The sequence below is a fragment of the Elephantulus edwardii genome, unplaced genomic scaffold (assembly GCF_000299155.1).
Source record: "Elephantulus edwardii isolate Elephantulus edwardi_28Jun2011 unplaced genomic scaffold, EleEdw1.0 scaffold00026, whole genome shotgun sequence".
In the NCBI taxonomy this organism is placed as follows: domain Eukaryota; kingdom Metazoa; phylum Chordata; class Mammalia; order Macroscelidea; family Macroscelididae; genus Elephantulus; species Elephantulus edwardii.
In genome coordinates, this window is record NW_006399776.1 from 21,476,027 (window position 1) to 21,503,180 (window position 27,154).

Sequence of the window (27,154 nt, forward strand, 5' to 3'; positions counted from 1 at the left end):
AAGGAATTTCATATTCTTAATAAATGAACTTGATTTATAATTCTTAATAAATGAATAAATTCTCATTTTGGACAAAATTGTCAAATATTTCCTTTGAGGAAATATATGTAGGTAAAAGCACTTGAGAAAGGGTGGAGCATGTTAAAAGAATTGAAGTGGGTGTGAATTTAAAGTCAGGGTCCCAGCTGTGGGAACAACAGAAAGCAGCTCAACTGTCACAGCGCTCTGCTAGTGGCACAATGGACACGCTTCTGGGAACGTCCTTTTTGGTTCTGTGGCTGCAGCTCAACAGTGAGTTGTGGAGGAGAAACCACAAGATAGGTTATTAACTTGAGGGAATAAAAAAAGATAAATAAACAGAGTCAGGAAAAACTAACGTAGGATGAAACTTAAGGAGGAAGCATAGATTTGAGGGTCTAATGATTTATTTTCTTTTTTGTTATTCTTCAAAGCAGGGGTGAGTGGCCAACTGACAGAGAAAAGCAGCCAACAGCAAGTGAAACAAAATCCTCCATCTCTAATCGTCCAGGAAGGAAGGACTTCAGCGCTGAACTGTGCTTATGAGAACAGTGCACTTAACTACTTCCAATGGTACCAGCAATATCCTGGTAAAGGCCTTGTACTTTTGATGTACATAAGTTCAGTTGTGAATAAAAAGGAAAAAGGAAGATTCACAATCTTCTTCAGCAAAACTGCCAAACACCTCTCTCTGTACATCGCATCTTCCCAGCCTAGAGACTCAGCCACCTACTTCTGTGCAGCAAGTGCACAGTGCTCTCCAGGCACCTGCAGCCTTTACCCAAACCTGCAGCTGGACTCCAGTCAATCCGTGCTGTCAGGGCTTAGATGGGCAGATATGCTGACTGATTTTAGGTTACACATTGTTATTGTTGTTATTAATATGGTTAGATGCTTCCATTTTCTCTGCCTCCCCCTCAACTCATAGCAATCTCATCTGATAGAATAAACAGTCCTGTATAATTTTCTTTACTGAAGTTTTACAGAAACAAATCAGCCTGACCACTAGCTACCCCTGGTCAAAGTATGTAAGAATGAGCTTTAAAATCCAAGATTGGAAAAAAATATTTGGTAATGACATGTCAGATAAGGGATTTGTATCTAGAATTTATAAAGTACTTGAACACTACAACAAGATAAAGGTAAATAACCTAATTGAAAAATCGGTCTAGGATATGAACAGACACTTCACCAAAGAAGACATTCAGATGATAACAAACACATTAAGAAATGTCAAAATCCCTAGCTCTAAGAGAGATGCAAATCAAAACAACTATGAGATATCATCTCACCCCAGTAAGAATAGCAAAATTTAACAGAATAGCACAAACTGGAACCCTTATTCACAGTTGGGGGGAGTGTAAAATGGTGTAACCACTATGGAAGGCTGTATGGCGCTTTCTCAAAAAGTTGGAAATACCATTTGAACCAGCAATTCTACTACTGGGAATATACCCTAAAGAAACCAGAAGCGCGTCCCAAGAAGATATATGCACACCTATGTTTATTGTGACTTTGTTCACAATAGTAAAGAATTGGATATAATCCAAGTGCCCATCAACAAATGAATGGATAGAGAAACTGTGGTACATTCACACAATGGAATCCTATGCTGCACTGAAAAACAAGGAACTCATGAATTATTATACAAAATGGGTGACCCTAGAGGACATTATGCTGAGTGAAATATCTCAGTCCAAAAAGACATAAACAGCATAATGTGATTGTTATGAAACAGGACTGACATGGGGGCTGGGGGAAACTAAGAAAAGACGGAATAGATAATCTACACAGCATTGAAACAGACAAGGGAGAGAACTATATAAAAGGAATATATAATTAGGTATTATTGGCATGACAAGAGTAGAATAAGAGTTGCATAGTAAAGTGGTTTGCAGAGGGTGGGGAACTGTATAACAATTAAAGAACTTTTTCGTCAAAGAAAAAAGCAATCGGGGCTGGGGGCCAGGGAGGGTAATGTGCAACAATAAACAATTGGAAATCCAAGTTCTTTATAAACTTTCATTAAAATATCAATTTTAAAAAGAGGGGAAAAAACCCTTGCCTCTAAGGAACAACTTGGTTTCACCCTCTCTAAGCTGGATTTGTTTATTTTCTTGGTCTCAGGGTATATTCAAGATTCTTATCCAGCACCACAACTCAAAGGCATCAATTCTTCTGTCATTCTTAGTCATTGTCCAGCTCTCTGATGCATAGCAAGTAATTGTGGAGACCAAGGACTAAATCAGGTGCATCTTAGTCTCTAGACTGATATAATTTCTCTTTAGCACTTTGGAGAGGCCCCTGACAGCAGATATCCCCTTAATGCAACTAGTTTTTTATTTCCTGAATGTGACGTAGTTAGTGTTATTTTAAAGTAGACTCATAAATTTAAAAAGAAAACTTAAAAACTTTAGAGTAACGATTTAAAATAAATAATATAGTTAATAAATCTATAAAAATAACTAATTAAATCAAGATACAAATAACTTATAGAACAAATTGATGAAAAAAGCCAAGCAGTTAGATTTATCCTAACCAGTTATATTTAATCATATATCTACCATGTACGTTGACTCAATTCTAGACATTTACTCAAGAGACATTGCAGCATATGTACACAAGCAACAGTGCTTTTAATAACTTTATTCATAGTAGCAATAAGCTGGACAAAGTATCACCATACAAGAAATTGAAAAAAAGACAAATTGTGCCATTTACATGCAATGGAATAGTAATCAGCAACAAAATAGACAAAATGATTGCTACACATAACATGAATAACATCATACCTAGAAAAATATTCCTGTCAAATGTAAAAACTATTTAATTACATAAATAAAGTCAAAAGTAGATAAACTAAGTAATACTGAAAGATAATACAACAATTTCTATGGGTTAGAAAGTGTTTGATGTTGTGGATTTGGAATGATTAAAACATCCTTTGTCTTGATAAAAACGTAGTTTCTATCACTGTTGGAAATTTTAAAAATTCTTCTAATTTTATGCTTAGGAATATTTGCCTTGATTTTATTATACAAATAAAACTTTTAGCCACAGAATTTAACAATGAGACTGAAAACTTTGTTTTAATTGATAAAAACTATGAAACCACAACAATTCTAGCACACATAACTTTATGGTGCAAGTTTAATGTGAAGGCAACAGAGCTGAATATGTTTGTCCTTTTCAGAATCTAGTGAATATAACTCCTGACACATCTTGAAAGACTTCTATTTTATTCTTGGTACAAAGACATTAATACTGAGTAAATTCTGCAAGTCAGGATTGAGTTTATGTCCTTTAATTTTAAGCTTTCTTTATTGAACAACTCAAAGAGAGATCTAGAATTTATTAAGAAAATAATGCAGTAATTTTATTGGATAGAATTGCTTTACACTTTATAAACAAAACCAATTATCTACAAGTTTATTCCTTTAATTTTGTTCAATTGTGGATGGGGGACAGTTCTTATATGCATAAAAGAATCATAAGTAGATTTCAAGGAGGTCCAAAGATCCATAATAAATTCTAATTTAAATAAGTCCCCACTACTAGCACGTTGAATAACTCAAGAATGTTAATTGATTCACTGTCCAGTTCCCTTTACCTCAAACACACATTTATTACTTTTCTTCATATGCTTTATCGAGTATTATACAATTTCATTACTAAGGAATGACAAGTATGCAAAATGAAGATTTGATGCATACCAGATTTTCTTCTCATCTATGCATAGGCCATGTGGTCTGTGCACATACAAACCTTATTTCCTGTTTGGGGACGTAGCATTAGAACTCAGGAACTGCATATATATATATATATTTATTGTACAGTGTTCAAGTTTAAAGAACTCTGAGCTTGAAGCAGTCAAATACTTCTGGGTAGAAGACTATATGCCACATGGCACTTACTAGCCTACCATGGGTGTTCATGGTCCTCATCTACTCTGGTAAGAAAGGCTTCAACATGAGCAAGGATGTTAAAAACAAAGGGATGGCACAAAAGAATATGGCATTTTGTGTGGATTTGAGGAAAGGAGATTGGGGAGAAAAAGCAAATATCTTAGACATCATATGTTTAGGCCCTCAATCTAATTCTTAGGCCATTTTAATTCACTATGCCAGAGGATCAATTCTGTTCTCTGATTTTCCCCACAGGAACCACTGTGGCCCAGAAAGTTACTCAAAAAAAATCAGCTATATCCAAGCAAGAGGGAGAAGATGTCAATCTGCAATGTCTGTATGAAACAAGTTGGACGTATTACTCTCTTTTTTGGTACAAGCAACTTTTCAGTGGCAAGATGATACTCCTTATTAGTCAATATTCTTCTTCACAGAATGCAAAGTCTGGCCGCTATTCTATAAACTTAGAGAAAGAAATTAAATCTATCAAACTCATCATTTCAAACTTAGAGTTGGAAGATTCAGGGAAATATTTTTGTGCTCTCAGTGAAGACACAATGTTTGAAGTAATAGTGAAGGCTAAACAAAAACCCCAGTGCTCAATAATAGAGTACTCCCTTCTCCAGGGTCTGAGTTGAAAAAGAAATGATGGTTACTGTGGTTGCCTAAAATGTGGTCTTGGTAAGAAGATTCAATTCTAAGTTAAACTTCTCTATAACTTTATTTTGAAACAGGTGTCAAGTTCATTCATCAAAAACATCCTCAATCTTAAATTTTTACTTAAAAAAATCACACAGAATATGTATAGTGTTATCTGATGTTGGGAGCTCTGGTAGCCAGTTGATAAGGAGCTGAGCTGCCCACGTAAAGGCAGGAAGTTCTAATTCAGCAGCAGGAGAAAGAGAGACAATCACCTCCCATACAAACACATCCTCTAAAAACCTATTGGAGGATCAGGTGTGTCAGTTCTGACTCAACGGTATGCAACAACAACAATGTTAGGAAAAATATAGGCCAAACAAACTGTCCCATAATAACTAAAGTGATAGTTTTGCTTAAAGACATTTACAGGACAAAGCAGAGTATATTTATTTTATTTCTGAAACAGTTGTGATGATTATCAATTTACCCATTACACCGTATTTGGTTAGTTAATTAGAAAAGCAAAAATACCTTTAGAATTACATTTAGTAAAATACCTTTAGTAAAAGATTAATTATAATTATTAGACCTTGTGCAATTGTTAGAGTAGTAGAAGAATATCTACAGAGGCATTTTCTTTGCATCTATTATTGTACCTGCATTTTCTATAAATCCACTAGATCATCATTTGAGAAGGAAAGTTGGATGTGAAGAAAAGAATGGGGAAACTACAGCTTGCAAAAACAAACCCAGAGCCCACAATCACTACTGGAATTCAGAAGAACAAATGATAACTTGTTTGTCCCACACTTAAGGTCAACATCATAGTGGTAGAATATACAATCAAGATGCATTACTACTAACTGATAATAGAGTGTAAGTTAGAATAAAAGTTAAAAGTATTTATAGCTGGAAAATAAAATGTTGGTTTCAGAAATGAGCCTGGAGATTTTATGATAGAATTATCTATGATAAAGGACTTAATTATTATAAACATCTCTTTTAAATAAACATTAACTTCCTGTAGACCTTGTCTGGTGTATTTCTATGTACTTCTGTGTATACACGTAGAAATAAAATTTATTATATCTGTAGAAAGAGTAAGTAGATAAGATCAATAAATACTCAGGATGAGGGCAGGGACAAACTAGATCATCAAGTTATCATAGGTAAATCCAAATTATAGTTAAAGAAAATGAAAATAAATTCATGAAAGTCAAACTTTGTGCAATATAAAATCTCATAGTGTTCAAAGGTGTGAAGAAAGGATATGGCCCTGACACACAGCTTTCTTTTAAACCATGCAGTGTTCCCTTACTCTATTTGGATAACAGCTTATTGTCAAGGTATAGGTTTCAGATGAGCATAATTAAGTGTTAGGAAAATCCCATCCTTCTCAATGTTAGCCATAATTATTTACGATCGACACAGTCAATTGCCTTTGCATATTAAAAACCCCACAAATAGATATTCTTCTAATATTCTCTGCTTACAGCAAAGTGGCATGACTACTTCTAAATCCACCTTGAACTTCTAGCAGTGCTCTATTGAATTACTGTTTTAGCTTTTTTTTTTGGATAATCTTCAGCAAGATTTTGTTTGCCTGTGATATTGATGATATTGTTTGATAATTTCCACATTTGATTGGATCATCTTTCTTGGGAAGAGAAGCAAACATGAATCTCTTTCACTCACTAGGCCAGGCAGGTATCTGCCTTCCAAATTTCCTGGCACATATTGGTGAGCACATTCATGGCTGCATCTGTTAGTTGAAATGTGTCAATTGTATTCCATCAATTCCTGGATCCTTGCTGTGTGCTTCCTTCATTACTATTGGTTCTGAAGAAGAATGTAGAATCAGAATTGGAGAAAGATTCATTAACAATATGAGTTATGGAGAGCTTGAAACTCTTGCTGCAGAAGATAAAATGGATTATATCTCAACAAGAAGTAAAATTCTCACCACTGGACTGATAGGCAAAATCATGATAGATGGAGAAAAGATTTTCTATAGGATACATGTTTGCTTGGTAGTATTTGCTTGTGTGTTTTATAGTTTAATCTTTGGAATAGAGTATCATCTGGAAGTTTGCTATACTGTGGTCACTGTTGTGTTGCTGTGATGTTGGAAGCAATGCCTCTGGTAAATCAAATATCAGCGGGATCACCCTTTGTGGACAGGCTTCAGTGGAGCTTCCAGACTAATAAATATTAAGATGTAGGACTGATCTCTCACTTTAGAAATAGTAGGCCTTCATAAACTCTGTGTATAACTGTCAAGTTAGAAGGCACTAAAATAATGAGAACAGACAGCTGCATACCTCCTTTAATAACTGGAATATAACATGCATCTAGGAAAATTGGAAGTTGTAAAAAATGAAATGGAAAGCATAAAAATAGGCATCATGGGCATGTGTGAGCTGAGATTAATTGGTATTGGCAACTTTAATCAGATAATCATATGATCTTTTATGCCAGAAAATGACAAATGGAAGAGGAATGTTGTTGTATTCATATTTTAAAAAATGACATTTTAATGTTCTGGTTGTTGTTATGTGCCACTGAGTCACTTGCAACTCACAGTGACCCTACGTACAATACCTCTCACTCTGCTCTTTTTTACAAATTTTTTACTAGTTTATGTATAAAATTTGAATACATTGCTTTCAAGAACAAATTCTTTACATTTCCCTTACTGCCCCCTCCCTCACTAAATTGTACAACCCCATGATTTATCCCTCTTCCCTCTGCACATCCACATCCCTCTGCTTCCAACCTCTAATACTCCTCTTGGATCCTTATACTCATTCTAAAATAATGGTTTTATACAATATTTATCCTTGTGAGACTGAGTTTGTTCATTCAAAATACTGTTCTCTAGTCTGTCCCAAGTTAGGTAATAATTTACAAAATCATTGCTCCTGTGTGCTGCATAGTATTCCATTGTGTGATTATACCATAATTTCTCAATCCATTTGTTTGTGGTTGGACATTCGGGCTGTTTCCATGTTCTTGCGATGGTGAATGATTCCACTATGAACATTAATGTACAAATCTCAGTTTGTGCCTCAGTTCTCATTTTCTCGGGGTACCTTCCAAGTACTGGAATAGTTGGGTCATATGGAATTTCTATGTTCAGCTTTTTGAGAAAGCACCAAACTGCCTTCCAGAATGGTTGTACCATTTTACAATCCCATCAACAATATATAAGAGTTGCTTTTTTCCTCCCCAATATTTATTACTTGCAGCCTTTTAAAACTTTGCCACTGTTACTGGAGTGAGATGGTAATGCATTGTGGTTTTGATTTGCACTCTCTTTTTGCCAGTGATTTGGAGCATTTCTTCATGTGCCTGTTTGCCATTTGAGTATCTTCCTCTGTGAAAATTCTTTTCATGTTTTTTGCCCATTTTGTAATAGGGTTATCAGTCTTTTTCTTGTAGAGGCCCAGGAGTATTCTGTAAACTTTTGTTATAAGACTCTTGTCTGAGATAGTATTACCAAATGTTTGTTCCCGATCTGTAGGTTTTCTTTTCACCCTATTGGGACAAGTTTTTTAATCACTCTGCTCCATCTTGAGCCAATATCAGTGTCTCTGATACACCTACACCCATTATTCTATTTACTGTGCCAATTAATCTCTTTTGAGGTCTTCCTCTCCTGCACTGTATCTTCACCTTTCCAAGCATGATGTCCTTCTCCAAGGACCAATCCCTCCTGGCTTGTGCCCAAAGTATGTCAGACAAAGCTTCAGACTCTTGCCTCTGTGGAGCAGTCTGGTTTCACCCTCTCCAGGACAAGTTTGTTCATTCTCTTGGCAGTCCATTGTATGTCCAATACTCTTTTCCAGCACCACAACTCAAAGGCTTAGATTTTTCTTCTCTGATCCTTATTCCTTGTCCAGCTCTCTGATGCATAGCAAGTAATTGTGAAGATGATGGCTTGGATCAGACACATCTTAGTCTTTAGACTGTCATCATTGCTCCTCAATACTTTAGAGAGGTCCCTGATAGCATACTTTCCCAATGCAATTTTTCATTTGATTTATTGGCTAGTGGTACTAAGAGTGTTGATTGTGGAGCCAAGCAAGCTGAAACTATTAACAATCTAATCCTGTCTTCATCTATCATGATGCTGCCAATTGGTCCAGTGGTGAAAATCTTGTTGGGTTTTTTTTTTTAATGTTGAACTTCAGTCCATATTGAAAGCTGCAGTCCTTGACTTTCTGCAGCAAATACTTCAGGTCCTGCTCATTTTCAGCAAGCAAGATTGTGTAATTTGCAAAACACAAGTGCATATAGATCAAAAATATATGGTGATATGATGCATTCCTGACATATATCTTTGCTGACTTTGAACCACGCAGTGTTTTCTTGCTCTGTTCTGACAACTGCCTTCTGGTCCAAGGTTTCTCATTAGAACAATCTAATGTTCAGGGATTCCAGTTCTTCTCAAGATTAGCCACAATTTGTTGTGATCCACACAGTCAAATCTTTTGCATAGTCAATTAAACACAGATAGACATTCCTCTAGTACTGTTTTCAGCTAAGTTCCATGACATTGGCTATAATGTCCCTAGTACCATGCCACGTCCTCTTCTAAACCCTGTTTATACATCTAGCTGTACTTTGTTAATGTATTGTTCCAATAGCTTTATGATAATCTTCAGTAGGATTTTGCTTGCATGCTATTATTAGAGATATTGTTCAATAGTTTCCATGCTATGTTAGAGAACCTTTTTTAGGAATAGAAATAAATATGGTTTGCTTCCAGTCAGTTGACCAAGCGGTCATTCTCCCAATTTGTTGGTACAACCTAGTAAGTGCACCCAAGGCTATATCTGTTTGTTGAAATATGTCAATTGGTATTCCATTAATTCCTGGGATCTTTTCCCCCTCACTTTCTTCAGAGAAGTTTGAACTTCCTCCTTCATCACCATTGCCTCTGGATCGTATGCTGTTTCATGAAAGTTTTCTGTGTCAACCAATTCTTTTTGAGGCCATGAATACTAATGAATGATGAACAGAAGAGCTGTGGGAGGATATGAAGAATACCATCCATAACGAGTGTAAGAGAGCATTACAAAGACAGAGGAAGAAAAAAAGACCAAGGTGGAGATCAGAAGATACTCTGAATATTGCACTACAGCACCAAAAAGTCAAAGCAGAGGGAAGAAATCAAGACGTTAAGAAGCCGAATAGATGATTTCAAAAGGAGCTCAGGAAGACAAAGCAGAATATTACAATGAAATGTGTAAAGAACTGAGTCAGAAAATCAAAAGCGATGAATTCACTCTGCATTTCTTAATTTGAAGAAACTGAAGAACAAATTTAAGCCTCAAGTTGCAATACTTAAGGATGCTATGGGCAGAATGTTGAATGATCCAGGAAGCAACATTGGACACTATCATTAATATCATGTTTAAGTAAAATATTGCTGAATATTATTTAATAAAGTCTGGAACTCTCCATCGAAAGGAACTTCCAGAAATTCAAGTTGATTCGCAGGAGACCTTGATACCAAGGATATTCATTGTTGATGTAAGATGGATTTTAGCAGAAAGCAAAGAATAGAGAATGTCATAAAGACTTTTAAAAAAATTTTTTATATTGTGTGTGTGTGTGTGTGTATGTGTGTACTGTCAAATCAGATCTGACTGGTACAGGAGAGGATTATCCCACCTTCTCCAGCAGAGCATCTGGTGAATTCAAACCTCACACCTCTGGGATTGCAGTGCAGCTTTTTGCCATTAGGCCACCATAGCTCCCTCAGAAAGACTTTTGATTGCTTGTATTTTACTACTTATACAAATGTATTAAATTATTTTATTTATAACAAATTATGAATAATATTGAGAAGACTAGAATTCCAGACACTTAATTATGCTTGCAAGAAATCTGTAAATAGATCTAGGAACAATTGTCTGAATAGAACAAGAGATCACTAAATAGATTAAGATTAGGAAAGGTATGTCAAGATTATACCCTTTCTTCATACCTATTCAATCTGTATGTTGAACAAATCATTTGAGAAGATGGACTATATGAAGAAGGATGTGGTATCAGTAATAAAGGAAGACTCATCAACCACCTGTGTTGTGTAAATGACACAGCCTTCCTTGCAGAAAATGAAGAAGGCTTGACGCCCTTACCGCGGTAGAGCAAAGATTTCATCTTTCAATACAGATTATATCTCAACATCAAGAAAATAAAAATCTTTACTACTGTACTGCTAGGCAACATCATGGCAGCTGTAGAAGAGATTGAAGTTGTCAATGATTTTCTTTTACTAACATCTAAAATCAACAAGTGTAGAGTGGCAGCAAAGAAGTGAAAAGATATGTTGCATTGGGTAAATCTGCTGCCAAGGACCTCCTTAAAATACTACAGAGAAAACATTTCCATTTAAAATGCACCTCTTGCAAGCCATAGTATTTTCAATTGCTTTGTGTGCATCTAAAAGTTGGACAATAAACAAAGAAGAGTGAAGACTAATTCACATCTTTGAGTTGCCGTGTTGGAAAAGAATACCTAATATCCTACAGACTATCAAAAAGTTACAAAAAAAAAGACATAAGATAAATAAAAAATAAAAACAGATGTCAGAAGAGGCCCTGAAAAGTACGATGGAGCAATGAGAAGCCAAACAAAAGAGAAGAGATGCTGAAATAAAACAATAGATGATTACAAAAGGCAGCTCAGGAAGACAAAGCAAAGTACTATAATGAAATTTGCAGAGATCAAAAATTGGTGAATAAAAAGAGAAGAACTTGCTCAGCATTTTTCAAGCTGAAAGAACTGAAAAACAAATTCAAGCCTTGAGTTGCAATACATAGTGATGCTATGGACAAAATCTTGATGAAAGTGAAACCAAGGTGCTACTTAGAGGCAAGGATGGTGAAACTTCACCCCACATACTTGGAGCATGTTGTCAAGATCAAGATGGAACTAGTCCCTGGAAAATGGACATCAAACTGAGAAAGGCAGAGGGACAAAGAAAAAGATGAAGGCATTCAATAAGATGGGTTAACACAGTGACTATACCACCGGGCTTGAGCATGTTGGAGACAATGAGAATGGAATAGGATAAGACAAGGTTTGGATCTGTTGTTCTATGACATGTAGTTGACTTCATGGCAATTGAAAACAATTACACAGTGCATCTAAATTCCAAAATCAGTCTCCACAATAGTCTACGTGTTTCCTATTGCCAAAGGGGCCCTTTAGAGTAGTGAGAGAAGATCTTCACCCTGAAACCTACAGCGTCCCTTTTCAGCAGAAAGTAGCTAAGAGAATACGCTGTCCCCTTTTCCTTATGAATCAGGGTGAAGTCTCTCTCAGGGAGGAGTGATAGGGAATGGCAAAGGACACACTGACAAAGGAGAATAATCAGAACTGGCTTTGACAAGCACTGTGGCAATGGGACAATTAAAACAGACTTTCAAGGGGGAAAAAGGAACAAACTTGCGGGGGGAGGGTAGAGAAAATAGTGCAACAATGAATGAATGGAAACCCAAAATCTCTGTAAATGTTCATTAAAATTAATAAAATTTAACAAATAAAAAAAGAAGAAAATTACAATGCCTTGTCATTTTTCAAGCCAGGGGTATTCTCTATTTACTTGCAATTGCATTTTTAACTTACTGATCTGAAGTCTAAAACATGTGTTGGACATAATCAGGAAGTGTACCTGAAAATAAATACTTCTGCCTTCATGGAATATTATAGAACAAAATACAAAAGTATAGCAAGAAAATACCTATCTTGGATATAAAGTTAATTCAATCAAATCTACATTTTAATAAATATTTCTCAACTTCATCACAGGAGAAAACTGTTTAAAAAATATTTTAAATGAATGCCCATAGTTCATAAAAACTATAGAAAGTATGGTGGTGTCTTTCTGATTAATTTTCTGCAAAAGTTTCAATACTATGAAAATAGCAGCAACTGCACTCATACTGAGCTCTGAGGAAGTCCTGCTGAGGAAGCCCAGACCTGGTCCATAAGACTTGATCAGGGAGTCAAAGGCTAGAGGCTCCTGAAAATATTTTTAGTCTTCTCTGTCATTTGATCTCTGAGTATGTGACTTAATCTAGGTGTGCTTTATATTAACGATGGCATGCTCAGAGCAGGAATTGGATTGTCTTTCTGTGCAGGGAAGGCCCCTTTTGAGAACCAGATAGGAGGCAGTGAGTGAAATAGTCTGTAATTTTGGACCAGTGCTTACGTGTTGGGTAAAAAGGGAGTGGAGGAAATCACACTTCCTACTGTGAGACTGAACATCTTATAAAAGTTGTTTCTTGTGTATTTCACATTAGAAGTGAGAGGCCAAGAATCAAGTGCTTAATTCCCAGTCATCCGAGCAGGTGAAGATGTTGTTATCTACTGTAACTACTCCAAAACTTTAGAGTCTTTATATTGATATGGGGAGAAATATGGTCAAGTGTTTTCTGTTGATGTTACAGGAAGGAGGCTAAGAGGAGTCATGAAAAATAGCTACTTAATTTGATTTTTTAAAAAGGAGTAAATCTTCCTGTGTCTAATTGAGTAATGAAACAAACCTTGGAAGGTTGCCTTAAAAACTGAAATTGGGCAAAGAAACCCAATAGACTTTTTCCAGAACTCACTGATAAATCAAGATTGACTAGAGTAGAATTCTATTGCTTCGACACCTATCATGTTGTTGTGGTTGTGGTTGTGGTTGCATGCTGTTGAGTTGGAACCAACCCATAGTTTACCAAGCTGCCAGTTTTCAGAGGCAGTTAATTGCATGGGAGGAGACTGATCATAATTTTCCCGCAAAGTAGCTGATAGATTTGAACCATATGCCTTCAGGATTGCAGCACAGCTTCTTACTACTAGACCCCCCAGAGTTCCATCTTTTCTTGCGATACAGTTTTTTACTAGGCAATTTTATGACTACTTTAGTAGAGATCTTAGACTGAGAAAAGAATCACATAAACATCACTTCCAAAATCAGAGTAAATCACTGTATAACTTAAACTACATAGTTGAACTACTTTTGTGTCTTTATATTCCTATTTTGAAAAGAACTCTTTCTCTTGCTAGGTAACCTGCAGTTTGTCAATAGGAAGATATTCTAAGAAAATGTATTTTGATTCTTTGAGGACCACATAGTAAATATTTATGCTACTGCTGCTACTTAACAGGAGAGCAGTCATTAGAAATATTTCTCCTGCAAGGTTTAAGGATCTACTTGGGGGAAATAGCCTTCTGAAGCAATTTCAGTTCCAAATGGCACCCACTCCTCTGCTCATTGTGCTTTATTCTTATTGATCCCCAGCTTGCCCCAGGGAATCCTGAGTTACCATTTTGAAAATTCTCTTCTCAATTTGTCCAAATGCATGATGATCAAAATTCAGCCTCAGTCATTCTCCTTAATTAAGTTGACTTTGAGTATACCACGGACTGCTAGGAGAATAGACAAATTTGTTCTGGAGAGGGTGAAGCCAGGCTGCTCCTTGGAGGCAAGGATTCTGAAGCTCTGTCTGACACACTTTGGACATGTTGCAAGGCGGGATCAGTCCTTGGAGAGGGACGTCATGTTTGGGAGGGTGGATGGACAGTGCAGGAGAGAAAGACCCTCGACGAGATGGATTGATTCAGTCTCTAGGGTAATGGGGATAGGTGTGTGGAAGACAATAAGATTGGCAAGGATAGAGCAGGGTTTAGGGCTATTGTATGTATATTGGGTCACTATGAGTCACAGGGGACTCAATGGCACATAACAACAATATTAATGTTGTTAATGTACTGTCGAGTCAGAACTAACCCATAGCTGACCCTCCAGCATGTTTTCTTCAGAGACAACAAATCACACAGGAGGTGACTGACCATCTTTCTCCCATGGAGCAGCTGGTGAATTTGAAATTCATACCATTGGGTTGGCACCACAGCTTCTTACTACTCAGTTACTAGAACTCCCTAGTATAATACTGACATGTAGTAATTGCTCAACAAATTTTGATTAATTAATTTTATTGGTAATAATTTAATATGACAAAGACGAAAATCACCTTTGCTCTTTTCTCAAACTATTAAAGAACAATAATATAAAAACCAAACAAATCTCACAGCTGTCAAATAATGTCCAATCTATAAAAACCCTCCATAGGATTTCCAAGACTGTAAATCGCAAACAGGTGCAGAGATGCTTTCACAAGCCAAGGAAGTGCCACCTGTGAGTTAACAGTGCAAACTGCTACAGTTATGTAGCAATGGAACCACAGTCATGGGCCTTTATTACACAATTAAAAAACTACTTCACACAGAAATAAAGTGGAAAATGTGACTCATAGTCAAGAAAAAAGGCCACAAAATAAAAATTTATTCTGAAAAAAATTTATTCTGGAATGACCAGTTTGTTTGCCTTAACACATAAGTATTTTAAAGTTGCTTTTGTTGTTACATACCACCAAGTTAGAACCAACTCAATGTTCACCCTCCAACAGACTTTCAGAGATTGCTCCTCTTTCTTCCCTGGAGCAGCTAATGGATTCAAATTACCTGCCTACGGGTTGGCAGCACAAAGCAGTAACTATGAATGTGTACAAAGAACTGAAGGAAACTATTTTCAAATAAGGTGAGGTAAGTTGAGTGAACAGGAGAGGAATCTCAGTAGAGAAACAGAAGTCATAAAAAAAGGGGAGGGGAAAAGGGAGTATGTTAGAGTTGAAAGTTCAATAGCTGTTGTGAAAGATTTAGCCTTTTGCTGGATTGGCAGACACACTTCCCCAGGGCAGACATCCTGCCTCCACCTACTTCAGCAATTACAACATTCCATCAGGAAGGTACCAGTCCAGGGCCCTCCAAGGTCTCTATTTCTGTCTTGTTTTTTTATTTCCCAAGTAGCTTTTTCTGTTACTTGTTTTTTATTTTGCTTGTGTTTCACTATGTCACATTATCTTTGTTTCTCTTTAGCTCTTTAGCTGTATCTCTTTTGGTTATAGGTTTTCTGTCTTTTTTTTCTGTTTTGATTCTCTTTCCTTTTGTACTCCTCTCATTTTGCTTTTTATTCTATTTTCTTTCCAAATTTTGCATTTTTGTGTTTATTGTTCTATTTTTTTTTTTTTTTGCTTCTTTCCCCTTTCTTGTTTACCATCTGACAAAGATAATGGAAGCATTAAGAGACACGTACAACTTTTGCAGCTCCACCCGTCACACAAGACTAAAGACTAGCTCTTGCTCTACTTCATTAATGAAACTGCTTCAATTCTGGTCCAGCCTGCCCTCTACTGTTCTACAAGTCATTGTACACAGACAGACACCTTCTATCACCCTCACCAGGAGACAGACGGTGAAACACCAAGATTTACCAAGTATAACACAAAAAGAATAAGATTAGTCCCAGAACTTCTATGTGGAAAGAAAGTCAAGGTGACTTCAAGATAAAGTGAAATCAAAACAACTCTGAGATATTCTTTCACCCCATCAACAAAAGCAAAGTTCAACAGGCCAGCAAACAACAAATGCTAGCAAGGTTATGGAGAGATTGGAATCTTATTCACTGGGTGGTGCAAAGTAAAATGGTACAGCCACTCTGGAAGGCACTCTGGCACCTTCTAAAAAAAGTTGGAAATATAAGTGCCATTTGACCTAGCAATTCCACTGCTGGGAATATACTCTAAAGAAACAGAGTGATGACTCAAACAAATGTGTGCTCAACCATATTTATTGCTGTGCTGTTCAAAATTGGGAAAGGTGTATGCCAGGATATGCCCTATCTCCACACCTTTTCAAACTGTATGCTGAACAGATTATCCGAGAGGCTGGGCTCTATGAGGAGAAGTGTGGTGTCAGGATTGGTGGAACAGCTATTGACAATCTGCATTATGCAGATGACACAACCCTGCTTGCTGAAACTGAGGAGGAACTGAAACACTTGCTGCAGAGGATCAAGGACTGCAGCCTTCAGTATGGATTAAGGCTCAATGTCAAGAAGACAAGATTCTCACCACTGGACCAATTGGCAGCATCAGGATGGATGGTGAAGAGATTGAGATTATTCACAACTTTAGTCTGCTTGGCTCCATGGTCAACACTCTGGGCACCAGTAGCCAGGAAATAAAAACATGTTGTGATGGGAAAGTCTGCTGTTAGGGACTTCTTTGAAATACTGAAGAGCAATGGTGTCACTCTGGAGACTAAGGTGCATCTGATACAGGCTGTGGTCTTTGCAATCACTTGTTATGTATCAAAGGGTTGGACACACAAAAAATGTTGGACAAAGACTAGGAATGATAGAAGGAAAATTAATGCCTTTGAGCTGTGATGCTGGAGAAGAGTATTGAATGTACCATGGACTTCCAAGAAAACAAACAGATTAATCCTAGAGAGGGTTAAACCAGGCTGCTCCTTGGAGGCAAGGATTCTGGGGCTTTGTCTGACATACTTTGGACTTGTTGTAAGGAGGGACAGGTCCTTGGAGAGGGACATCATGCTTGGGAGCGTGGAGGGACGGCACAAGAGGGGAAGACCTTTTATGAGATGGATTGATTCAGTGACTGGGGTAATCGGGATGGGTGTGTCAGAGGCAGTGCAATTGGTACAGGATAGAGCAGGGTTTAGGGCTGTTGTACACAGGGTTGCTATGAGTCGCAAGTGACTAGATGGCACCTAACAACAACAACAATCACAATAACAAAGAGATGGAAGCAACCCAAGTGTCCATCAACAAAGGAATAAATAGAAAAACCATGGTATACTCACACAATGGAATTTTATGCAGCATTTTTTAAAAAATGTACTTGTAAAGCATTACATAACACGGGGTAGCCTGGAAGACATTATGCTAAGTGAAATTTCTCAGGCACAAAAGGACAAATACTACATAACACTGTTGCTATAAAATAGGACAGACATAGACGGGCTGGGGAGTGAATGGGAAAATAGTGGATAGATAATGAATACTGAAGTAGAACAGACGAGGGAAAGAATTGTCTGAAAGGATTATATGATTAGGCATTATATATGACAAAAATCTGACACAAGGAAGGCTTTGTGGGGAGAGCTGGAGGAGGAGTGAGGAAAATGTGCAACAACAAAAAATTGAAAAGAAAATATTAAAAAAATAAACTATTTTAGACTTGGGAATAAAAAGTAAATTACAGGGTAATTTATTGCTCTATAAGTTACCTTAGATGGTAATTTGTAGGGAGCTCTGGTGGCCTAGGGGCGAGAAGCTGCACAGCAATCCCTTAGACAAGCTGTTAAAATCCCATCTGCAGCTGCGTGAAAGAAGGATGGGCAATCTCCTTGTGTGCTGTTAGCTGCCAATGAAAAGCCATTGGAAAGTCAGCTATGGGTTGGTTCTGGCATGATAGAACACAACAACACAGAGTAATTTGTAAAAAATTAATACATTTTTTCATCAAAATAAAAAGAGCATAACCATAAAGACTTAGTAAACTCTAAAACAATGATAATTGAGGAAGTTATAAGGAAAAAGTATAAACAAAATGAACTCAGGACAGAAAAATAGATGGGGAAAGAAAGCAACACCATAAAGAGAGAGAGAGAGAGGGCACAACAAAATGGGAGCAGTAAAACCTTCTTCTTGTTGTTATATACCATCTAGTCAGAGCTGACTCAGGGCTGACTTTCCAGAAAGATTTCAGAGGCAGTAAATTACAAAGATGGACATTGCCCATCTTTCTCTCAGGGAGTAGCTGGTGGATTCTAACTGCATGCCTTTGTGTTGGCAGGGTAACTCATTACTGAATTACTATTGTTGCTGTTGTTACGTGCTGTTGAGTAGCTTGTGACTCAACAGCCCTGAACCCTGTTCTATCTCGAACCAACCTCATTGTCTCTGACACACCTGCCCTTGTTACTCTAGTCACTGAGTCAATCCCTCTCACCCAGAGTTTCCTAACAGCATATCAACATTTAGGGTGCTCTGGTAGGGTGGTCTGTAGAGTGTAGTACCACTAACCCAAAGGCTTTACCTCTCTGGTGGCTAAAATCCACCAGAGGCTCTGTGGGTGAAAATTTAAAGCTTCAGATAACCTTTTAGGGAGTCAGCTAGGAGTAATTTCTGACTAGATAGAAATGAAAGGAAAAGAGTTTCAGTAATTACACTGATTTTGAGGGTAAAAAGAATTACAATGAATGTGAATGGATTAACAATATCACTCAAGGGAAAGTGTAGCAGAACAGATAAGAAACATGAGTTATCTATATGGTGTTTATAAGAGAAATCTCTTAGACATAGGAAAAAGACTAAAAATCAAAGAGATGAAACACTATAGTCACAAAAGTTTAAAGTTGTTTAAAGAGAGAAATTATGCCTCCCTGAGACAGAGAGACACTCTCGTGTGCTTTTGTACATACGCGTGTGCGTGTGTGTAACCCTATAAAATATGGACTGTGGATCCACTCATCTGTGTGTAAGGATAAGTCTGTCTATTTGTTTACTCATTTCTTCTACGTTCCTTATATTAAAAAGAAAGTGTCATTTTAAAAGATTTCCTATTTTCATTCTCCATTGTTATTAACTCCATAGAAGTAATATCGTTTTCTTCATTGGGCCATTTCCTGTAAAACACAGTTGGAGTAATTATTATTGTGTGGGTATTCTGATCATGTTTATGCTATACTTTTTAAATGCCATCTTTTAGGATTTATTATAGAGATAGGTGGGTCGAATCCACCAGCAGACACACAGAAGGATATATAGTCTCCTCCTGGGCAATTTATAGCCTCTGAAAATCTTCTTGAGGATCAGCTATGAGTTGGTTCTGATTTGAGGACACACAACAACAAATATTTCTCAAGCTCTTTTATTTTTTTCTTATTTACCAGATGTAACACACTTAAATATATTGACCAAAATGTATTGAATTGTTGTATTCTTATCTGCCTTTGAGTCAAGTAGGACTTAGCAACACACTGAAAGCAGAGGTGAACTCAGCTCTATCCTGTACCATCCTCATCATCTCTGACGTACATGAGTCCACTGCTACAGTCACCATGTCAGTCCACCTTGTTGTTGTTCCTCCTCTATTTCATTGACCCTCTACCTTTCCAAACATGATGCCCCTTTCCAAAAAATGTTGTTGGTGGTAGTGTTTATCATCGAGTAGTAACTGACTTACAGGTGGCCCTCCAGTGGATTTTAAGAGGCAGTTAATCAATCACATGGGAGGAGATTGCTCACCTTTCTCCTGCAGAGCAGCTCGGTCAAATCAAACCATGGACCTTTGGGTCAGTGTAGTCCCTAACCATTAGCCTACCAGAGCTCTCAGGAATAGTCCTTCTGATAAGAGTGTTTATTTTCCAAGTTCATCAGTAAGACTAAAATTGTTTCTATAGCATTAAAACCACCAAAAAACCAAAAATTAAATAGTGAATCAAGATACACTTGTTGCAAGTGAGTCAATTCTGACTCATTTGCATTATGATAAAAATAGGACACTTGAATAAGAAGTGTATAAAGGAGATATAAAACAAAGGAAAAAAGAAGAAGAGAGGGGAGAAAAACAAGTGTGTAAATGTTTAAAAAGATAAGGGGAAAGGAGGAAGGGGCAAAAAAAGTATATGCGTGGAAGACACTAGGATACCAGAGTTGAGTAGGCAGATGGAGGAATGAAGGAAGAGGAGAGATTCATTGGGAATTTGAAAAGACAGGGCATTGATCTATAGTACTTAATGATATAAAACACAATGTATAAAATGATTGTATGAAATGCAATAAATGGAAGACTAGAAAATACAATGAATATTAATAAAACACAATGTATATTAATTATTGTAGGAAAAGCAGTAATATTTTTTAAAAATAGGAAAAGGGCACTCTAGGAAATTATAGTTTTGTTGATATTACTCTCTATTATGTGGACACCTTTATGGCTTCAAGGCAATTCACAGATAGACAGTTGGTCCGAGTTACTCATACCTGCCAAACAAGAAATGTTCTCCCTGAAGGTTGAAACCCAGTAGTTTTTAATGTTGGCAAAGAAGACTAAAAATACCATCCAAAAAAAAAAACCCACATGGGAGAAGAATGGGTGACCTCCTTCCGTGTGATTTTAGAAGGTCTGATGGTCTACTGGAGAGTTTTGCTGCAATCTCAAAAATACCTTCACTGTCAAAAGAACAAACAATTTTCTTCCTGGAAGATGTGCTGACAGACTGTTCCATGGAAGTGAGGACTGAGTCTCATATACTTTGGGCATGTTGTCAGAAAGAACCAGTGCCTGGAGAAGAACATCATGCTTGGTCAAGAGGAGATGGCATGGATTGATACAATGTTTGCAACAATGAACTCAAGTACATCAGTAATTGTGAGGATGGGATTGGATCAAGCAGTGTTTTATTCTGTTATATGGAGGATCCCTGACCGAACAATAGTTAACAAGAACATAGGCTGTTCTTAAAATGACAGATTACTCTAGAAGACTAAGTAGTGAATGGGTATTAAAAGATTTGAGAAACTCTCTGAGAGTGTATGGGGGGGATAATAATATTAGGGAAAGAAGAATAATTGGATGAAGAACAAACACAATTGCAATCAGCATACATAACACTTGTATTTTATTCAGTATTATTTAATAGTACTGCCTTTTAAAAACAAGATCCTACATTGACTTACAGATATATTTACTGATCCAAAGAAGTTTATAGATCTTGTTCAAATAGCTATAATTACATTGTTGTTGTTATCTTCATATTTATCAGAAAAATATCTGAACAAAATGGAGCACTCATAAGAAGATTATTGAATAAGATTAAAGAATACAAATTGGATTTTTCTCATTGTTTTGCATTTTTATATATCTGGAGGAAATGTGAATTTTTACATCTTAAAATTCTCATTGCCCACACCTCATTCCATACACAAAACCCAACTCAAAGTGGATCATGGACCTAAGGTTAAAACCAAGGACTGTAAACTTCACTAAAGAAAAGCTTGGAAAAACCCTAGACATCCTAATTCACAACATAAACAGTCCTCCAAGCATCCTGGAAAATCTACAGCCAGGAGAAGATAAAATAGATAAATGCGACCTTCTAAGAATCAAATCTCTGTGCACATCCAAAAACTTCTCCAACAGGATAGATAAAAAGGGAAGCCACAGTTTGGGGAAAAATATTTGAGAATGACATGTCAGATAAGAGACGTATATCTAGAATTTATAAAATACTCAAGCACCACAACAAGATAAACATAAATAATCCAGTTGAAAAATGGGCATAAGATATGAACTGCACCAAAGAAGACATTCAGATGGCAAACAAGCACATGAAGAACTGTTCAAAATCCCTAGCTCTAAGAGAGATGCACATCAAAACAACTATGCTATGAGATATCATCTCACCCCCATAAGAATAGCAAAATTTAACAGAACAGCAAGCAACACAACAAATGTTGGCAAGGTTGTGGAAAAACTCCTTATTCACTATTGGTGGGAGTATAAAATGGTGCAACCACAATGGAAGGCTGTATGGCGCTTTCTTAAAAAGTTGGAAATAGAAATACCATTTGACCCAGTAATTCCACTACTGTGAACATACCCCAAAGAGACCATTACTGCTACCCAAGCAGATACACGCACACCTATGTTTATTTTGGCTTTGTTCACAGTAGCAAAAAGTTGGAAGCAACCCAATTGCCCATCAACAAAGGAATGGATAGAAAAGCTGTGGTATATTCACACAATGGAATACTGATCTGCTTTGAAAAATAAGGAACTCATGAAATATTACACAAAATGGCTGACCCTGGAGGACATTATGCTGAGTGAAATATCTCAGTCACAAAAAGACAAATACGACATAATGCCATTGTTATAAAAGAGGACTGACATGGGGATTGGGAGGGAGACTGAAAAACATGGGATAAATAATGTATACTGCATTGAATCAGATGAGGGAAAAAACTGTTTAAAAGGGATATATGATCAGATAATATTGTTATGACAGGAATCCAGAATGAAGGTAGCATAGTGGAGTAAACTTGTGGAGAGGGATTGAATAAGAATGAAAGAATTTTTTCATTTACTTTTCAAAAAGAAAAGTTAATTGGAGGGGAGGGGTGGGCAGGGAGAAAAGTACAACAGTGAGTGAATGGAAATCCAAAGTCTCTGTAAACTTTCATTAAAATTTAAAAAAAAAATCAGAAAAAAATTCTCATTGCCACTGAATTAGAATAAATTTCTAGATAGCCCTCTCCCAGATTTTCAGAGACTGCAAATTGCAAGGGAGGGTGTTGCCCATCTTATTTTCACAGAGCAGTTGGTGGATTTTTAACTACAAGAGAGGCACGGCTTTTGGGTTAGCAGTACAAATCACCAGCGCTTTTATTTATGTTGTTAGGTGCTGTCAAGTTGAGTACAACTCATACCGAGCCTATCAACAGCAAATCTGAACCCTATCTGCCCCTGTACTATCTCATTCTAATCACCTCTGACACACTTGAGCCCATTGCTGCAGTCACTGTCCCAAACTATCTCATTGGGGTCTTCCTTCCATCTTGCTAAGTGTGATGTCCTTTTCCATTGCCTCTTCTAGTAACAGGTCCAAATTGAGAAACAGGGTTTTTTCATTTTTTGCCTCCAAGGAGCACTCTGACTTTTCACAATACATACCTATTTGTTATTTTGGTAGTCCATGGGATACTCAGTTCTGTTCTTTAGGTTCAAGATTATTTCTGAACTATTGAATGCAGAGGGATTTTTTTCCCCTCAAAAAAATCCTTCCTTATCTTTCCTATAACTAGAAAAACAAAAATAAAAAGGAAAGAAGTTAAACAAAGGGAAAATATTGAAGGAGAAATATCATTAAAGAGGAAAGTAGGAAGAAAAATCTAAAAAGTAATACAGAGAACATGTGAAAAACAGATTAACTGAAATTTGTGTGATATTCAGAAATTTTTTACAGATAAGTAGAAAAACAGTATTAAGGAGATAAATATGTGGAAATGATGTCTGAACTAAGTGTGCATTTTACTCCTAATTCATAATCTCATCAAATGTCATTGTGTATAACAATACTTGCCACAAGTCTTGGTTATTGGAGCAAAGTTCTATTTCAGATATGTATATATTCAAATCAACAAATTCAACTAATTGCCATAGAGTCAAAAACCACCTCATTGCTGGCTCCCCAGAGAATTTTCGGAGACTAAATATCACAGGAGGAGATTGTCTATCTTTCTTTAGCAGAGCTGCTGGTGGTTTCGAACTGACTGTCTTTAGGTTAACAGTGTAACTCCCTACTGACTACACCACCAGAGCTCCCTTCAATTCACGTATAGACATATTTCCGTATAGTTAATATATTCAAATAATACTTAAAAGCATCAAAAATTTCAATAATAAAACCACATTAAATTATATATAGAATTGATTGGTTTTGTATTTTGTATGACTAGTATGAATTATTAAATAATTTATGTCAGTAAAGCAGCAAAACCCAGAAATGATGGTAGTTATAGAACAGAGTTTTGTACAGAAATAATGTTAGTTATAGAACAGAGTTTAGGTCTTTTGTGCAAAACTTACTCTTAGTCGTAATCGACTCGACAACACTAATCACTGCTAAGTGAAACTAGTGCTATTATATCTGGAGGAACATTCTTTCACTTTGTATACCAGTCTATGTCAATATGCAATACGAAGTAAGCTGGGTTGCTGTGATACTGAACCTTGTACCATTGGGGTATCAAATATCAGGATGGTTTCCCAAAGTGGACAGTGTTAGGTGGAGCTCTTAGTTGCAAAACAGGTTTGGAAGCAGGAGTGGCATCCACTTCCTAAACCACATGCCTCTGGAAACTCTGTGAACTTGGAGAAATGACAATAGTTATGGAAAGGCATTAAGTCTTTTGTTCATAGAGTTGCTATGCATTGTGCTCAACTCGACAGCATTCAACAACGACATGACAGTAAAAGTGTTCTAAGGGAGCTCTGGTGGCCTAGCAGTATGAATCTGTTCTGCAATCCTAAAGGCACATGGTTCGAATCTGCCAGCTGCTCCACGGGAGAAGATAGACAATCTCCTGAGTGACTAACAACCTCTGAAAACTCGCTGGAAGATCAGGTATGGTTCACTTCCAACTCAATGGTACACAACAACAACAAAAAGGTGTTCTTGGGCCTATTTGGGGGTTGAATAATGTGGATGATGTTTGATTCCTCCAAGTCTTTATTTCTTCTCTGGTGGCCTAGTCGCAAGAAGCTGAGCTGCAGTCCCAAAGGCCACCAGCTGCTCCAGGAGCAGGAGAAAATTGGGGAATCTCCTCTCGCGTCTCTGAAAACCTGCTGGAGAATCGGCTATGGGTCGTTCAGACTCTATGATACAAAAAAAACAACAAGAAAGGCACTCCCCTTCTCACACAACCTCTCTTGCTTTTTACACCATTTAGAATTATTAGAAAATGTCTTAAAAAGTAATGCAATAATACCCCGCCCCCATTTTTCTCCTCTCTCTCTCTCCCACCCTCCACCTCCCTAGCATTAAGTTAGATTGAGGCAGGAGGTGAGGTTTCCTTTTTGAGCCACTTGAGGGAGCTTACAAGTCTTGTATTTGAGCAGTGCTTGTGGAGCAGAGCTGATTGGACGAAAGTCCAGGAACAAGTTCATATCTACGCCGTGACACCCACCTGCCCAGGGTTCAGTTAAATGCATATTAGAGTGAAAATGTCCAGGGCAACAAGGCAAATCATCATGAAGAGGCAACTGAGCATTCTGCTGGGACTTCTGTGCACTAAGCTTGGCTGTGAGTTGGGGCTGTCCCAGGTGGGAATCTGAAGGGACTGTGCATGCAGCTGCAGTGGTGTTGAGGGCAGAGGGAGAAAGGAGCTCATGGAGACTTTCTTAGTTTTTATTTCTTCATAATCCACAGAGCCTTTGCATAATTTTGTAGATTTTCCAGAGACCATCAGAGGTAACCATTTTTGGGTTTTGTTGTTTTTTTTTTCTTTCTCTGATCAGATGTCAGAGGGGTGCAGGTGGAACAGAGCCCTCCAGTCCTGATCCTCCAGGAGGGAGGCAGCTACACACTAAGGTGCAATTTTTCTACTTCTGTGAACAATTTGCAGTGGTTTCTTCAAAATCCTGAAGGACAACTCATCAGCCTGTTTTACATTCCTTCAGGAACAAAGCAGAATGGAAGATTAAATGCCACAACCCTTATTTCAGAACGTCTCAGCTTGTTACACATTTCCTCTTCCCAGACCACAGACTCAGGCATTTATCTCTGTGCTGCAAGCCACAGTGCTTCCCCAGCACCTGCAGCCTGCACACAAACTCTGACTGCCCAACCCCTTCAGCTGTGACCATGTCACAAGTCACCCACTGCAGCATTTCTCAGCTTCATGTTTCTTCTCTAGGTTAGCAGAGTTTTAACCAGGGACATCAGCATTGGGACATTTTGTGTTTATCTTTCTTTCTCATTATATCCCTCCTCTTGTATCTTTAACTCATAATTAACAGAGTAATTGACAAGAAGACAAAAGCAAAATCAATATGTAAGCTTATGCTGGACTCTCATGTACTTAAACTGGATTTCCAAAGAGTAAGAGGTAAAAGAAATAAATAGAAAAGGGGGCAGGGGGAGAAATCACTCTAGCAGAGATGTGATTAGACAATATTTCAGCTTGAGAGTGTCTCAAGAATATTCAGAGCTGCCTCATGATAATGAGCCGCAAGAAGCAAGGGGAAATATTTACACCTGAAACAAACAGCCTATCAATTAAAGGGATAAAAACATTTGCTGAATGTTCATATATTGAAAAACAGCTGTGAACCCCCCCCCATCATTCTGAAATGTAGGTTCCTTTTAGTGAAGTCCCATTCATGCCCTTGAAACTTACTTATGTCCTAGGATGAGATCTATTTTACCTAACATTCCTTGTTAATCTTCTGCTTTGTTGTTCTATCCATCAGAGTATTCTTGTTAAAAATGAGGTATTTAAATTACCAACTATTACTATTGAATTATTTACTATCTTCAAATCCATTTTTGTGTCGTGTATTTCGAGGTCAGTGGTTTTTATCCTTTACCAACATGAAACATCTACTTTATATCTAGTAACACTTTGTTTTTAGCTCTGTTTTGTCTAATGTTTGCAAAGCAACTTTAGTTTTCTTCTTTTTAAAAATTATTTTCTTGTGTGTATACCGTCAAATCAGATCTAACTGGTGCAGGAAGAGATTGCCCCTCCTTCAACAAAGCATCTGGTGGATTCGAACCACACACTCTGGGATTGCAGTGCAGCTTCTTGCCACTAGGCTACCAGAGCTAGCTAGTTTTCTTATGCTTGCTGTTTGCATGATACACTTTTCCCCCCCATTTTTTAATTCTTTCACTTTTAAACTGCTTGTATTTTTTAATTAAAAAATATCATTTTGATACCACAGAGTTGAATCTTGTTAATCAGTTTATTAATATCTGACTTTTTTTTCAGAGAAAAATATTTATTTCACATAGTCATTTTGTCAATAATTCAATTAGTCATTTGAATTAGTGGTTGTTTATTAATATAGTAAATACATTGAGTTTCATATGTAAAAATACCCACATGTTTTATATTCTACATTTCAAACTGTGTCACATTGTACCACATT

General features: G+C 37.1%; 1 protein-coding gene across 1 annotated transcript; it reads left to right on the forward strand.

Annotated features, from left to right (window-relative positions):
- Positions 1 to 239: 239 nt before the first annotated feature.
- LOC102850803 lies at positions 240 to 25,863 on the forward strand. The gene is made up of 3 exons (XM_006883297.1): positions 240 to 291; positions 456 to 904; positions 25,627 to 25,863. The coding sequence occupies exons 1-3, from the start codon at positions 240 to 242 to the stop codon at positions 25,861 to 25,863; spliced, it is 738 nt and encodes a 245-aa protein (XP_006883359.1).
- The last annotated feature ends 1,291 nt before the right edge of the window (positions 25,864 to 27,154 follow it).